This window comes from Saitoella complicata (assembly GCF_001661265.1).
Source record: "Saitoella complicata NRRL Y-17804 unplaced genomic scaffold SAICOscaffold_19, whole genome shotgun sequence".
NCBI classification, from domain to species: domain Eukaryota; kingdom Fungi; phylum Ascomycota; class Saitoellomycetes; order Saitoellales; family Saitoellaceae; genus Saitoella; species Saitoella complicata.
Genome location: NW_017567010.1, coordinates 17,933 through 32,426, shown reverse-complemented (window position 1 = coordinate 32,426; position 14,494 = coordinate 17,933). Strand labels below are relative to the sequence as shown.

General features: G+C 54.3%; 9 protein-coding genes across 9 annotated transcripts; 6 read left to right on the top strand and 3 right to left on the bottom strand.

Annotated features, from left to right (window-relative positions):
* Nucleotides 1–308: 308 nt before the first annotated feature.
* Nucleotides 309–1,207, bottom strand: SAICODRAFT_20512 (putative 40S ribosomal protein S17; the record flags this gene model as incomplete). Its single annotated transcript, XM_019166274.1, has 5 exons — nucleotides 1,189–1,207; nucleotides 969–1,122; nucleotides 630–870; nucleotides 547–564; nucleotides 309–487 (listed from the first exon to the last, which is right to left on the bottom strand). Exons 2-5 carry the CDS (start codon nucleotides 969–971, stop codon nucleotides 309–311), a joined length of 441 nt encoding a protein of 146 aa, XP_019022600.1. The 5' UTR covers nucleotides 972–1,122; nucleotides 1,189–1,207.
* Nucleotides 1,208–1,286: 79 nt separating this feature from the next.
* On the bottom strand, nucleotides 1,287–2,189 carry SAICODRAFT_66804 (Cwf15/Cwc15 cell cycle control protein). The gene is made up of 2 exons (XM_019170269.1): nucleotides 2,004–2,189; nucleotides 1,287–1,943 (listed from the first exon to the last, which is right to left on the bottom strand). The coding sequence occupies exons 1-2, from the start codon at nucleotides 2,114–2,116 to the stop codon at nucleotides 1,313–1,315; spliced, it is 744 nt and encodes a 247-aa protein (XP_019022599.1). The 5' UTR covers nucleotides 2,117–2,189; the 3' UTR covers nucleotides 1,287–1,312.
* Nucleotides 2,190–2,322: 133 nt separating this feature from the next.
* On the top strand, nucleotides 2,323–3,535 carry SAICODRAFT_59744 (AAA-domain-containing protein; the record flags this gene model as incomplete). Its single annotated transcript, XM_019169707.1, has 2 exons — nucleotides 2,323–2,584; nucleotides 2,649–3,535. 2 exons carry the CDS (start codon nucleotides 2,323–2,325, stop codon nucleotides 3,533–3,535), a joined length of 1,149 nt encoding a protein of 382 aa, XP_019022598.1.
* Nucleotides 3,536–5,215: 1,680 nt separating this feature from the next.
* On the top strand, nucleotides 5,216–6,696 carry SAICODRAFT_145379 (uncharacterized protein). Its single transcript, XM_019165519.1, has one exon. It carries the CDS (start codon nucleotides 5,382–5,384, stop codon nucleotides 6,423–6,425), a length of 1,044 nt encoding a protein of 347 aa, XP_019022597.1. The 5' UTR covers nucleotides 5,216–5,381; the 3' UTR covers nucleotides 6,426–6,696.
* Nucleotides 6,697–6,828: 132 nt separating this feature from the next.
* SAICODRAFT_8784 (PDT-domain-containing protein) lies at nucleotides 6,829–7,868 on the top strand (the record flags this gene model as incomplete). Its single annotated transcript, XM_019171522.1, has 3 exons — nucleotides 6,829–6,906; nucleotides 6,964–7,450; nucleotides 7,513–7,868. The coding sequence occupies 3 exons, from the start codon at nucleotides 6,829–6,831 to the stop codon at nucleotides 7,866–7,868; spliced, it is 921 nt and encodes a 306-aa protein (XP_019022596.1).
* Nucleotides 7,869–8,818: 950 nt separating this feature from the next.
* SAICODRAFT_145259 (uncharacterized protein) lies at nucleotides 8,819–9,453 on the top strand. Its single transcript, XM_019165518.1, has one exon. It carries the CDS (start codon nucleotides 8,952–8,954, stop codon nucleotides 9,396–9,398), a length of 447 nt encoding a protein of 148 aa, XP_019022595.1. The 5' UTR covers nucleotides 8,819–8,951; the 3' UTR covers nucleotides 9,399–9,453.
* Nucleotides 9,454–10,214: 761 nt separating this feature from the next.
* On the top strand, nucleotides 10,215–10,627 carry SAICODRAFT_31168 (uncharacterized protein). Its single transcript, XM_019167854.1, has one exon. It carries the CDS (start codon nucleotides 10,292–10,294, stop codon nucleotides 10,517–10,519), a length of 228 nt encoding a protein of 75 aa, XP_019022594.1. The 5' UTR covers nucleotides 10,215–10,291; the 3' UTR covers nucleotides 10,520–10,627.
* Nucleotides 10,628–11,467: 840 nt separating this feature from the next.
* Nucleotides 11,468–12,895, bottom strand: SAICODRAFT_20505 (uncharacterized protein). The gene is made up of 2 exons (XM_019166273.1): nucleotides 12,798–12,895; nucleotides 11,468–12,747 (listed from the first exon to the last, which is right to left on the bottom strand). The coding sequence occupies exons 1-2, from the start codon at nucleotides 12,835–12,837 to the stop codon at nucleotides 11,555–11,557; spliced, it is 1,233 nt and encodes a 410-aa protein (XP_019022593.1). The 5' UTR covers nucleotides 12,838–12,895; the 3' UTR covers nucleotides 11,468–11,554.
* Nucleotides 12,896–13,077: 182 nt separating this feature from the next.
* On the top strand, nucleotides 13,078–14,103 carry SAICODRAFT_66800 (mitochondrial carrier; the record flags this gene model as incomplete). The annotated part of the gene is made up of 1 exon (XM_019170268.1): nucleotides 13,078–14,103. The coding sequence occupies one exon, from the start codon at nucleotides 13,078–13,080 to the stop codon at nucleotides 14,101–14,103; it is 1,026 nt and encodes a 341-aa protein (XP_019022592.1).
* Between the last annotated feature and the right edge of the window lie 391 nt (nucleotides 14,104–14,494).

Sequence of the window (14,494 nt, the reverse complement as noted above, 5' to 3'; positions counted from 1 at the left end):
AAGGCTGAAAGTGAATAATGAGGACGACGACAATATGGATTGGCAAGGTAGAGCATAAATCACTTACGTATGCGCGACTTAGAGAACAATTAAAGTGAACAGGATCAATATGGGCAAAACGGCTTTCATTCTTGCTCCTACTCGAACCGTTCCGTAGAGCGGTTATCGACCAAAAACAGACAGACATTAGTGCTCCCCGACAACCGAGAAATTCACAACCAAGCTGCACAGAGATAAATCCATCATTTTACTTCCACCCAATTTCCCCCCATCAATTGATCATTCTACTGAGATTGTTGAGAGGAAATTTAGTCGCGGCGCTGACGGCGGAAAGGACGCTCCTGCTGCTGGTGCTGGGAAACGGCCTGAACGGTGACGGGGATGTTGTCGAAACCCATCTGCTTCAACAACTCCTTGGTGTCAGGGTCGACCTCAAGACCACCAGTGGCGGAGGTGTCGAGGGCAGAGACGTCAGGAGTGTACTGGTCTAATTAGAACTTACATCAGCATCCGAAAAGTTTGAGAGTTGTGGGACAATCCACAAACGAGTCCCCGCCCTCAACCCTATCCATGTGTTCCAACACAGACAGAGACGAAGACAAGAACTCGGAGGGGCGATAAATACGCACCCTTCCTCTCGCGCTCCTCCTCCTGCAACTTGAAGGAGATACCACGGACGGGTCCGCGCTGAATACGCTTCATCAAGTGGGTGGTGAAACCGGCGATCTTGTTACGGAGACGCTTGGAGGCGATGATGGCGACCTCATCGCAGGTGCGCTTGTTGGTGTGGAAGTCGAGAGTAAGACGGGGGTAGTACTTCTCGATGAGGACGCGGGAAGCGCGCTTGACGGTCTTCGTACGGACACGGCCCTGGGGGTGTTGTTAGTCATCGTGCACGTCGCTCGGAGGAGTGATGCGATTGCGGACAAAGCAGGAGGCCTGAGGAGCGCCGCAGCAATGGCACATACCATTTTGTCTGCTGGTTAAACTTGGTCGAAACGGAGGAGTAAGTCGGACAGAGTTCCACCAATTCGTCGAGATGCCGTCTGAACAAAGTTTGCGCGCCGAGCCTGTGCACGGCCACGCACGCGCCACGGGTAGGAGGGTTTGGGAAGCCCTAAGCTGCGGAGATTGGATGAGTTGTTTGATAAGTGTGTATTCTTCATACCATTCCATTGAATAACGTACAGACATGACAAGTGTTTCCTGTAATTTCCGTCAGGTCCAAGCCGAAGTACCGGTATGGCATGTCCAACATGTGCTGACAGCCAACACCATTCAACCTCCTTCTTCCCTTTCAAATCCCACCCGCCTAATGGATATACTTCCCCATAAACTTCCTATGAAACTCACTCCTCAACAAATCATTGACGAACCCCTTCTTCCCTCCCCTCCCATCCAAATCCGCCCCTCTTGCCTGATTCCTAAAAATGACATCTTCGTCCCACCTTTTCTTGACTTTAAAACTATCGGGGTTGAGGAGAGGGTTTCCGAGCGCGATGGATTCGACACGAGCGTCATCTTCGGCTGCGGCGTTTTCAGAAGCGAGTTTTTGGGCGGCGGCGGCGCGTTCGGCTTTGATTTTGGCGAGTTCGGCGAGGAGGGCTGCTGTCTCGTCTTCGTCGTCGTCGTCGTCGCTGTCTTCGTCGCTATCGTGTTCGTCATCCTCATCGTCCTTTTCCTCGTCCGAATCATCCGCATCGAGGTCTTTCGACTCCTCCAATATCCGTCTTCTCTTGGCTTCTGGTGATTCTTCCTCCTCGTCTCCTTCCGTTAAGGCATGCTTCTCCGTCCCTGATTGCGCAATCGCGAGTGCTGGTGCGGGATCATCCACGGGAAGTGCCTTTCCACTCTTTTTCGCTTTCGCCTCCTCCTCCGCCCTCAACAACTCCGCCTTCAAATCTTTCTGTTGCAGCTCTGTCGAGGAACCTTGTCCCTGTTTTCTGTCCGCCCATACTCAAATTAGCAAGCAGATCTCTAGGGGTCATCTTGAATGAACGAACCTGAACTTAAGTTGAGTATGATTCGGCAACATTCGCGATGCATAGATACGTGTCGGGGCTTGATCGGAGCGGCCACGAGCGGGGTCGAAGGTGGGTCTGTGAGCGTTTGACATTGTCGGTTGATTTCAAGGTTATTGTCCCGCTGGATGCTTGGTTGTATGCTGATTGTATGCTCTGATGGTTTGGTGTAGTGTTTCGTACATCAAGCAGCTGGCTGCAAGGCTCGACAGCAACCCGCATCCACGTACGTCCTCGTATTCCCGTCCTGACCACCAAATCCCTGCTCCAATTCCCAGCAACCCCACCACCATTTGCGACCATGCCCTCTGTCGCAGAGCACCTAAAGGCGAAAATACCGTCAATTGCAGGTACAATCCTCGGCGCCGTCGCGTTCTACTTCGTCTTCCAACGTCTCCTCCCCTTCATCGATCCTCAAGTCGCCGCACGACAACAATCAAAGAAAAAAGCGGCGAAGATTAAGGAGAAGTTGGGATGGAGGAAGGATATGGAGTTGGATGAGTGGGAGGAGGTTATTGCTACGGAGGTTATTGCGCCGGAGGATATCAACGTAACATTCGACGGTACTTCTTTGCCCCTTCCATTCCTTTACTCTTCCTCTGACTTGCTAATATGGGTTGGATGTAGATATTGGCGGTTTGGATGATATCGTCGCAAGCCTGAGAGAAAGCGTAATCTACCCCTTGACCTTCCCCGAACTCTTTCAAACAACCTCCGCCTCCTCCCCCCTCTCCGCAGCCCCGAAGGGCGTCCTCCTTTACGGTCCCCCCGGCTGCGGCAAAACCATGCTCGGCCGCGCCCTGGCGAAGGAGAGCGGTGCGACATTCATCAATGTCCATATCTCCACCTTGACAAACAAGTGGTTCGGGGAGTCGAATAAATTGGTGAAGGCACTCTTCGGGCTCGCAAATAAGGTACAGCCGGCGATCATCTTCATCGACGAAATTGACGCGTTTCTGAAGATGAGGGGAGGGGAGGGGGAGCATGAGGCTATGGGCATGATTAAGGCGGAGTTCATGACGCTGTGGGATGGGCTTCTGTCCTCCACCACAGACAGCCGGATTATTGTGTTGGGCGCAACGAATCGGCCAAATGATATCGATGCAGCAATCCTCCGCCGCATGCCAAAACGATTCGCAGTCCGTCTCCCCGACGCCGCACAACGCGAAAAAATCCTCCGACTCCTACTGGAAGACACCAAACTCGACCCCGCCTTCTCCTTCTCCACAATCACGTCCCGCACCGCCGGCCTCTCCGGTTCCGATGTCAAAGAACTTTGCCGTAACGCAGTCCTCGCCCCAATCCGGGATTTCGTGCGTCAGAATAGTGGTACCGGTGTGGGCGCGAGAGGGATGGATATCGAGCATTTGAGGAAGAGTATGGCGGGGGGAAAGGTGGAGTTGAGGGGGTTGAGGACGGAGGATGTGTTGGGGGGGCTGGGGGAGATGAGTGTTGTTGGGGATAGTGGGTATGGGTTGAGTGAGATGAGTGAGTTGGTCGAGGAGATGGATTAAGGTAAAGAAAAGTGTTATAGGGGAGGGAAGGGGTGGAGAATGTGGGTTGGGAATAGGGGACTGTTTGGTATATGAAATATCGCGTGGGCTTCTGGTAGTTTACATAGGCGCGTACACTTGGAATAGATCTCTTCGCCAGAACACTGTAGTCTACAAAATCACGAACTTCTCGGTTCATAGCTGGTTCCGGATGAGGGTTTGCACATCTCATTTTCGTCGCCGAGTGTCTTCCCGAACGGCGAACACTCAACCCCAAAAAACGAAAAACACAAAACCTTGACACAACACGATGCAGCAGCTCTTGCCCACATGCGAGATTGTGCTGCACATCCCGGGAGTTCACACCATCCCTGCCGTCCAGGCTCTGCAAGTCCAGAGGAGATTTTATCGGTAGAGTCGCGGCCAACCAGCTGTTGTGCGCGGACGGTCTATATGCGCTGTCGCTGCATCCGATGTAGGGCGTGGGAATAATGTCCGGAACAGCGTTAGAAAAGAAGGGCAATCTGATGATGAAGAAGCCCTAAGCAGTTTCAGGAGGATAATGTTGCATTGCTATGGGATTTCCTTGCCTTTCTGTGCGCAAAAGGTTACCAATTCACCGTGAGAAAGCCGGATGCGGTCATATCCGTATTGAGTTGGAGTGCTGCGGCCACGCCTGAAGTCATTATACGGCAAAATTCAAAAGGCAGAAAGTAAGCACTCCTATGATGATGTATTATAACAAAAAGTCTTCCTTCTATCTGTCGCACTCTTAATCTTCGCTCAGCGGTCTGACCTGTCGAATCCGGCACGCTCGCGTAAAAGCGTGCGAGTTAATCTTCCAGGACGTGTTCCATCAGGGAACTTACGCGTTTGGTGTGAGGCGCTGTTACGCGTTAATCCGCGACCGTCTAGTCACTTTACGAAAATCTTCATGATCGAAACCATCTTCACTCGTGCCCGCTTGCTTATGCAGGCCTTCAGATTTCTCTTGCATACCTGCCTAATCCGTGAAATTCTGAAGCAGCCGAGCACGCTAAACCACAACGTCTTTTCGCGCCAACCTTAGATAGCGCGAGATGCTGTGAAATTAGGGGGGGCGATAATAACGAAGGCGAGACTAGTGACGGAATAGGCAATCTGAACAACTGCCGCAAATGGTCATGAAGTCATTGATTCTGGCCGTAGCGATCGGGGTCGGGGAGTTCGAGGGCAAACGCGGTTGGGACCCTCTATGATAAAAAGGAGCCTTCCCTCCCCCCCAAGTCCGACTCTCCATCTTGTCAACTTTCGCTTGGTACTCGACATACTATCACAGCATTCCTCCAGCTATACAGTATCTCTATCACTCTCTACTACCTCCCACAACAACTACCATCAGAATGTTCGGCAATATTATTTACAAAACCACCACCGTCGTCGCTGGCGCCTACCTCGCGTACACCAAGCTCGCTGCCCTCGAGGCTCGTTTCACCGCCAAGTATGGGTATACTGGACCTCAGGAAGAGGAAAAGCCCGGTTTGTCCGGGTGTGACGAGACTCAGGTCGAGGAACGCTCGACGCTCACGATCGTTATCCTTCCATCGATATCCCTGCGAAGCCAACTCTGTGCTCTGTCGCTTTGCAGACAGCCACCCCTACGGAGGAGGCATCCCTCGCGCTCGAGATCCCTACCACCCCTATCGCGCCGTGCTCTATTCCGTTGCCTCCGGTCACCCCTACCGAGAAGGCGTCGTCCTTGGACCTCCGTATCCCCAAGGAGGATGAAAAGCACATCGAGGCGTGCGAGATCATCATCACCCCGCCCACCCCTACTGCCGAAGATGAGGACTACGAGTTCCGTATCTGGGGTGCGACTACGAAGCTCATGGAGCTCAAACTTGCAGACATGCTTGCTGATCGCCAGGCGCGTTTGGTGGATGCTAACACCGAGCTCCACGTCCTAGCCTCCGCGCCAGCGCCAGCGCCGTCGCCCAAGGATGAGGACAACTCGAGTGATAGCAGCGAGGAGAGTGATGATGACTCCATTGGGAACGAGTCAGTCGAGACGGAGATTACCGTCCCGGATACGGATGAGAGCGTGCCTCCCCCACCCCTCATGCCCATCTACAACAACCCGGACTACTCTCCGCTCAAGTACCACCAGCTCTGGGTCGCGCAACAAAAAGAGAAGAGAGAAAAGAGACGTGTGGAGCGCTTGAGGGAGCAAAGGTTGGAAACGAAGAAGGCTGAGATGAGGATGAGTGATGTTACGACGGATGGGGATGATGATTATGAGATCCGGTATTTGTGGGCGTTGATTGAGGCCAACACTAGGCCGGCGCCTGAGGAGGAAGAGGAGGAGCTCGAGGAGGCGGAGGAGGAGTATAAGCAGTCCGCGTACCTGTTGACTGGATATGACGAGGCATACCAGAACAGGTATGAGGAGGATATGGCCATGAACAACTCCGAGTACGGTATCGTCGATGATTGGAACCCTGCCATGGAGGACAGGTTCCGTGATGCTCTTCGGTACCGGGAGTTTACCGATGAGAGCAAGATCTCCGTGTCTGCTTTGGAGGAAAGCAGCAAGATCGGACAAGCTCCGTGTCCTCCGTACATTGCAGGGTGGAGGGCGGTCACTCCCCTCCCCGCTCTGCAGGACCATTACGAGGACTCTGCCATCTGGCACCGCACGGAGAAGATCTTCGAGGCCGATGGGTTGGACTGCGATTCCCTCTGGTACGGGTACCACGCAGAGACCAAGAGGCTAAAGGAGCAGTCCGAGAAGGAGATGCACGACGTCAGAAAGGGGAGGCGTGCTGCTAATCTGAGAAGGACTGGTGGGGAGGAGAACCCGGTGTTGGCGAAGATGGATGAGGGGGAGCAGATGAGCGTGAAGGCTCTTGCTTCGATGTGGGCGAAGTTTTGAGGAGGGCGAACAGATGAGCGCGATCCAGTGGATTCGTGTGTAGGGGCACGCCTTTGAGATCATCATCTGCGGTTATATGAGGAATGGTTAGAATGAGAATTGGTTGGGGCGCCGCGGCTTGGACATTGGCGTTTTCGGGTTACTTGCTTCGGCTACAGGCCGTTGCACACATAGTATTAGTCATTAATGGGGCTCTGACTCAGCACAGTCCTTACTCATCATTCCTAAGCACTTCACTCCCATCGACCAGCTGATCCCTCCGCGCTCCTCTCCTCACACGGATTTGTGCGGTATGCGAGCGCCCTGCCTAGCACCCAAATTTAGTAGCTCCCCCGAAATATACGTCGGCTCGCAAACCGACCTCGACCTCGACCTCGAGCACGAGAAATCCAGCTTAACCACCATGACCCAGGGAAACGGCCAGCCTACATCATCACCAACGGTAGCATACCTCGCTCCACCCGGAACCTTTACCTACCAGGTTTGCCTTGATCCCGTTGAGAGGAGTGAGGAAACTGGCGATTAACACGTTAAATAGGCCGCCCGCGAAGTCTTTGGAGCAAGTGCGACATACGTCCCCTGTACCGCAATCCCAGATCTCTTCTCCACGATACGTGATCCGTCAAAAGGGTGTACCCACGCCGTCATTCCGTACGAAAACTCGACGAACGGATCAGTCGTACCAACCCTCGACCTCCTCCGCGACCTCCCTCTCTCATCCTCCACCTCCTCCGGCCGTCTTCGAGTCGTCGCCGAGAAATATCTCCGAGTACGGCATACACTATTAGGAAATGGAGACTTAAAATCCGTTCGACGAATCTACAGCCACGCACAAGCCTTCGGCCAATGCGAGCAATTCCTCACAAAACATTTGAAGGGCGTGGAACGTATCGCAGTGTCCTCGACCTCGCGGGCTGCGGAGTTGGCGAAGGAGGAGGGGGAGGAGACGGTGGGGATTGCGGGGGAGATTTGTGGGGATATGTTTGGGGTTGGGGTTTTGGCGAGGGATATTCAGGATAATGATGGTATGCTTCCTCTTTCCCCTTTTCGTGAGTGGTGCTGATTTGAATGTGTGTGTGTGTAATAGATAATACGACACGCTTCCTCATCCTCTCACCACACCCCGCATCACCATACCCAACGCCCGCCCCCACCCAACGCACCCTCATCCGCGTCCACGCACCAATACACGCTCTCCTCGCTTCCCTCCCACCATCACTAACTATCGACTCCATCCGCTCGAGACCAGCTAAAAGTGGAGGGTTTGAGTATGTTCATTTCGTGGAGTGTGTGGGTGATGGCCATGGGGAGGGAGTGGAAGGTGAGCTGGGAGGGCTGGAGGAGCGGGAGGGGGTTGATGTGCTTGGGGTTTTTGGGGATTGGAGGGGGGTGCAGGTTGGGAGGGGGCGGAAAGGGATGGAGAATGGGGATAATGGGGTATGAGGAGGAATTGGGATATGGGTCTCTTTGGTGGACAGAAAAGCCGAGACGAAAGGAGGACAAATGATTTGCATACGGGATGGTACGACTACGGACGCTCACACTATTTACAAGGGGACAAGAAGGCAGATCATGCGAAAACAAGACATGATGAGCATATGCAATTTAATGGAAACATACACGAGTAAACCAGAGCAGTGGATTCAATCTTGCCGATCCCGTCCCTTACGCGGCGGCATGTGGGAGTCACAAGTAGCTAGACTTCTCTTACCGTCTGATCTCCGTCTGCCATGGTTTCCAATCCTCCGTGACACCCTTTCAGTAATCTTGGACTTCCACACGCCATACGGCGGCGCAAAGGTGTAGTCGCAGCACCCGGCCGGGTCTCCATCCCAGTATCGCCATGCGTGTTATGTCGCAACAATCTGAAAACCCCATTCGCATCCTCACGGCACCCCCTTCCTCCTCTGCTTCTCCCTATACCACACCTCCCAAACCCTGCACAAAACCCCCACCCCAACGACCCCAACCACCAAATTTCTCACATCCCGGCATAGTTGTCCGAGGTTTAAGGTTGCGAGGACGAGGTTTTCGGATATTTTTAGGGCGTTGCGGGTGAGGTGGAGGAGGGTTTCTGTTGGGAGGAGTTGGACCGGGACTTTATGATGGAATGTTAGTAGGAAGGGAAGGGGGGAATGGGAGGAGGGAGTGAGAGTGGGACGGACGTGGGTTTGCGAAGGAGAGGGTTGCGGAGCCGTAGTCCATTTGCGACACTGTTTATTTAAGGGTCAACCTCGATATTGAACAAATAATGGATCGCAGACTGCGAAGATCTGCCAGTCGAATGTGTGTAACGCTCGCTGTATGGGGAAGGTGAACGTATGGTGGCTGGTGTGGCAGTGCAACCCCGCGGTGGGCGGCTACGGTGAGTTCGAGTCGCTCTTGACTCCTTTATCCGCATACACCCACAACCATTGCAACCAGCAACCAGCAACCAACCGACTTGGACCTTTGCTTGAACTTTGACTTCTAAAGCTCTTTTCTGACTTGAATCTCATTTTGCACACACACGAAGACGAGACGAGAATGCCGTCGAATAACAACAGTACAGCTGGTCAGGGTGTCAAGAACTTTGTTAACGGGCGTATGCCGGGGTTGTTTGGGGCCAAGTTTTCCTATAAACCTCAAGCACCCACATCTTCTTCTTCTGGTCCGACGAATGCACCGCGTCCATCGATTGACAGCACCACAGCAGCTGCTGGTCCCGCTTTCGGAACTCGTGCGAATCGCCAGTTTTTGTTTCCCCAGCCGGCTCAGGCGAGTAATACGACAGTGGTGACGGCAAAACAGCAGGCCCCCGATGCTAGTGACGCGAATTTGTTGAGGGTCAAGTTGGAGAAGGTCGATGAAGTTATGGGACGCGGTGGGGAGCACGCGGGTGATTCGGAGAGTGATGAGGGTACGGTGAAGATGGAGAAAGGGGAGGGTGAAGTGAAGATCAAGCAAGAGAAGATTGAAAAGGTTCAGGGGTGAGTTTTTGAGTGGGTTTAAGGGGGTGTATGCTATGGTTTAGGGAGTGTATGCTGACTCTTTGGCATGATAGACACACGGTCAACCACCCCACTTTCTCCTCGGCTCCCCTCTCATCCGACTTCGACCCCAACCTCGATGACTCCACAACGCTCGCCACGACGCACGCTCAATCCTATCTTGCCCCAACTACTATCGCGAAAGTCAAGACAGAGTACGGCGTCCCACTCAACCCCCTCACCACCACCATTGCCCCTACCACGGCGAGTCAGATTCTGGGCGCACAGGGAGAGGGAAACTTGGATATGGAATTCGATGAAGACTCGGAGTTCGATGAAGCAGAGTTCGATAAACAGGTCGAGGCGATGATTCCTGGGCCGCCGATGCCGTTGGGCGCTGGTGCCGGAGCGAAAGAAAAGGACGGTATCTGGACGGATGAGGAGCTGGGGAGTGCGGATGTCACGCCGGGTGAGAAATTTGCTGGAGGGGATGGGATGGGTATGTATGCTGGGAGTGTTGAGCCGTTGAATGTTAGCGGCGGTGGGAGTGGGCTTCCGGCGATGGCGGGACCGGGACATCAACAGCCGCATCAGAGGATGGAGTCGATGTCGATGTCGATGGGACACGGTCCGGGTCAAGCGCAGTCGGTTTCGATGAGTGGGTATCATGGGCATCAACACCATCAGCAGCAGTCCCAGCAGTTCACTCAGGCTCAAGCTCATGTTCAGAGCTCCGTTCCTGCTCCCGCTCCCCCCGCTCAACCCACCACGCACCACCAACGCACCGCCTCCTCCAAACCCCCCCAGCCAACGTACGCATCCGCAACATCCCTCCCAAACCCCCCACCCCTCCCAACTGACTTCACCCCCACCGAAACCTCCTTCTCCTCCGCCTCCATGACCCTCGAAGAATGGGAAGCAGCAGGCCTCGCGATCGCGCAAAGGGCTTATACGTTTATCCAGAAGATTATTGCGCATCGGCGAGCAAAGGCGGCGCTGTTTGAGGCTGTGGAGAGGGTTGCGGATGAGAGGGCGGAGATGTTGGAGGAGAGGGAGGAGGGGTTGAAGGAGAAGGCGAGGGAGGTTAGGAGGAGGGGGAGGAGTTTGTTGGAGGATAGCTTTTGAGAGTTGTCTGGGTCGAATTGAGTGTACGTTAGGGGGAGATTTGGGTGTACTGTTTCTGAGTATTTTACTTTCGGGGAAGGTTGTCGTTTGCATATCAGGGACGGGAGGTTGTGTGAATGCTTGTTGCAGTTTGATGTGGCATCACCTTTTCATATTTGAATAGTATGTGTTATTGCGTACTCCACCCTGTGCGGTGTCGAGAGTCACGTTCATTCGCGTGAACGCTAGCGTGTAGTTGAGCTTGCTTCTGAACGGGTATACTAGACCAAAGCTGTATCCGAGCAATCGTTGAGGATTGACGAGCACGACGGTGTTGTTCCCATGACGTATTTGCGAAGCTTGAGGAGTCAGCCAGCTTTTGTTCCCACGCTAACGCTACGCACTAACGGCCACCCCTGCCAATTGAGATCACCTGTTTTGCTTCCACCGCCCACCCGGCCCAATCTCAACGGGAAGGAAGTTTAATTGTGCCGTCTGATCCGATCCGGTCCGCGGTGAGGGACGAAAGGAAAGACGTTAGCGTTGATGTGACTTTGGGCGCTGGTATGGTATATCAGACGCGGTCCCCAGACGCTGGACTGTGAGTTCTTCACACAACTCGATACAACATGGTGAGTATAGCCTAGTCGTTTTACCTTAACTTTAGACTAGGAGATGGTGAAGAGTTGTCGTTCGGCGTGAGTTCGGGGTCGTTCGTTTGAGGATGGGTGATGGTGTTGGCGTTGGTGGAGGGAGGAAGAGGATGTTGTTTGCTTTTAGCTTTTTGGTTTAGGAACGGTAGCTAACGGCTCACCCAGATGGAGTATACCGTCGCGACGGATGGCTTCGAAGATGAGGAAGAAGTGGTCGGGTGTTTTGAGGAGTTTGATCGCAATTTACGATGCGATTGAGGACTTAGAACGGCGACGAGTTACTGTTTTGGGGTTTGGTTCGGGTTTGGTTATTAGGGTCAAAAATGGATTTCTCATACTGTCTCTCATATGCTTCACCATTTGCCACAATGCTCAACTAACTCTATCCTCCACCTTCCACCATCTACACCCTCCTCCTCCTCTTCACCCGCTTCCCCTCCTCACCCTCCCCCTTCTCACCCTCACTCTCACTCTTAACCTCCTCCAACCCCTCCCAAACATCCCCCTCCCCATCCTCATCCTCATCCTCACTCTCAACCTTAACCCCATCCCCAACATCCTCATCATCAACAACCCACACCGCAGTCGGCTTAACCTTCAAGAAAACCTTCCCCAACACCTCCCTCGTCCGCGCATCCCAAACCCACAAATACCTATCCAACCCAACACTCGCCACCACGCGGCCCTTACACTCCAACCCCATCGGGGCGCCCGTGGGACGGAGGTACGAGCCAGTCGAAAGGCGAGTGGAGAGTGAGAATGAGGTTATCCGGGAATGGTTATCGGCGAAGATGACTTCATCATCGGGTTTTGAGGGGTGGAGGGTGAGCGAGTGGAGGGGTTGAGGGCCGAGTTGGGTGGACCAGAGGGGACGGCGGGCGAGGGGGGTGGAGTAGAGGCGGATGTGGCGGAAACGGGTTATGGTGGCGAATTTGTAGGTGGGTCCGTTGGGAGGGGTACGGGCGTAGCGGTTGCCGCTTTGGGGCTTTTCTTCTGGTGCTGAGTCGGAGGTGGGAAGAAAGACGGCGTCGGTGGGCCAGATTGGGACGGTGAGGTCTAGTTCGTCGTTTTTGACGTTTTTGGCTTTAAAAACTTGTTTTAACCCGGCGAAAGGTTTCGTGTCGTCGTCCTTCTTCTTTTCGCCCTGTTGTCGGGCCCAGATTTCGACGTCGCGGTCTTTTCCGCCAAAGATGATTGTTCCGGCTTCGGTTGGGTGAGTTCGGAGGAATGAGAGAGGGGCTGGGAGGGTGTGTGTGGTGGTGACTTCAGCAGCGTCGGAAGTGAGGGATCGTGCGGTGAAGTAGCCGGATGCTGTGCACGAGATAATGTGTCCGTGTGCGTAGGCTAGGCCGATACATTTATCCGTCTCGTCTTGTACCCGTGCATCTTTCCACTCTTGTAGGATTTCACCGGTTTCTTTGTCGACCACTTTGACGATTCCGCCGGGGAGGCCGATGACTGGGGTGTCGATCGCGTCATTGTAGGTACATGCCGTTAAGCGCTGTATAGGAACCTTGGTGGGCTTGATGAGGATGTTGATTGTCGGCTTTGGGGTGTCGGGATCGGAGGTGATTGTTCCTCGGGTGAATTCGATGGCTGTTTGATTGTTAGCGAGATCCTCACGGCCACGTGCATCGCAACCAGACCTTTGAGCTGGCCGAGTTCGTCGGAGGTGTAGACCTTCATCTTTGCAACTGGAATAGAATAGCGACGGAAGTTTCGCCGGTGTCGACTTGTTTCTGACTTTCTTATCGATACGAACCGACCGACTTTTTGTCTGGAGGCCCTGCTGTGCCACACCTCGAGCTCGAGCCACACTCGCCCGTCCCGACAAGAAAAAGGCGAACGGTTCGTTCTTTGTCAATCCCCAGCCTTGATCCGTTTCCTTCTCCACATCAGCTGCGCCGGCCGCTCCTCTCACCAGGCATGCCAAACGACTCCTCCCCCCTCCACCACGCCCTCTCCGGCCTCCTCGCCGGCGCAACAAGCACAACCCTCCTCCACCCCCTCGACCTCCTCAAAACCCGCCTCCAAGTCGACCCAACCACAAAACCCAACCACCTCGGTACCTCCATCAACCTCCTCCGCCGAATATGGCGCGAAGAGGGAGGGGTGCGGGGTGTTTATCGCGGATGGACGCCGAATTTGGTGGGGAGTATGAGTGCTTGGGGGATTTATTTTTGGGTGTATACGGGGTTGAAGGTGGAGGTGGAGAAATGGAGGGGGGAGGGGGGGTTGGGGAGTGTTGAGTATCTGCTTGCGGCGGCGGGGGCGGGGGCGTTCACGACGTTGCTCACCAACCCGATCTGGGTCATCAAGACGAGGATGATCGTACACGCCCTTCCACCATCAGCGTCCTCTGCACCTCCAGGGTCGACGGCGGTGGTTGGGTATCGCTCCCTCCCTGACGCCCTCCGCCGGATCTGGCGCGAAGAAGGGATAAGAGGCTATTACCGCGGTCTAGTACCGGCGCTCTTTGGGGTCAGTCATGGCGCTGTACAATTCGCCGCGTACGAGAAACTCAAAAACTGGGAAAACGTGCGGAATAGTGACGGAGCCGGCAAAGGGAATGGGAAAGGTGGCAAGGGGAGCACGTGGAGTTATTTATGGATGAGCGCGACGAGTAAGATCGTTGCGAGTGTCGTGACGTATCCCTACCAGGTCGTCAAGAGTCGGATTCAGTCGCAGCCCTACCAACCCCAACCCCAACCCCCTCCTGGGGCTACCCCGTCGTCGGTGTCTGTGTCAGCAGCGGCTACGGTCGCGGGTGTGAAGAAGGAGGAAGCGTATAAAGGCATTCTCGACGTCATCAGACGAACATGGCGAGCAGAGGGCATAGCGGGCTTCTATAAGGGCTTGGCACCGAATGTTGTTAGGGTTACGCCGGCGACTTGTGTTACGTTTGTGGTGTATGAGACGTGTGTGGAGTTTTTACGGGGGGGTGGGGATTGAAGCAAAAAGCAGGGAGTGCAGCGCCGACTGTGGTAGCGCTAGCAATTGGATGCACGGACAGATTCGTACGCTCGGAGGACGTCAACGGGCAGGGATTGGTGCTGAGGGCGGCAGTGGACCTGGGAGAGGGCGAGGTTACCTCAGATCGAAACGGACCAGCGACGAGCAGGATGGTCTTTCCATTCCATTCCATTTTTCTTCCGAATGAAGAATAAGGACACGAAGGCTTCATGGTTTTGGAGGCCGAGGAGAGGCCAATACTCGGCTTAGGATTGTTTGCAGTTGATACCCGGCGAGGCTGGCTCGTTACGAGTCGGATATGAAGCCGATCGCATGCGGACTACGCTGCGGATGGCAGTCGTTCGTGACACGGCAGACAAGTTCAAAGGCA

Bases quoted from the DNA above. Each gene is read 5' to 3' on its own strand.
- SAICODRAFT_20505 (XM_019166273.1), bottom strand. From the start codon at position 12,837: ATGAAGGTCTACACCTCCGACGAACTCGGCCAGCTCAAAG. The intron at 12,748-12,797 runs GTCTGGTTGCGA...ACAATCAAACAG, and splicing joins CGAACTCGGCCAGCTCAAAG to CCATCGAATTCACCCGAGGA.
- SAICODRAFT_66804 (XM_019170269.1), bottom strand. From the start codon at position 2,116: ATGTCAAACGCTCACAGACCCACCTTCGACCCCGCTCGTGGCCGCTCC. The intron at 1,944-2,003 runs GTTCGTTCATTC...ATGGGCGGACAG, and splicing joins CATACTCAACTTAAGTTCAG to AAAACAGGGACAAGGTTCCT.
- SAICODRAFT_145259 (XM_019165518.1), top strand. From the start codon at position 8,952: ATGCCGTCGAATAACAACAGTACAGCTGGTCAGGGTGTCAAGAACTTT.
- SAICODRAFT_31168 (XM_019167854.1), top strand. From the start codon at position 10,292: ATGACCCTCGAAGAATGGGAAGCAGCAGGCCTCGCGATCGCGCAAAGG.
- SAICODRAFT_145379 (XM_019165519.1), top strand. From the start codon at position 5,382: ATGGAGCTCAAACTTGCAGACATGCTTGCTGATCGCCAGGCGCGTTTG.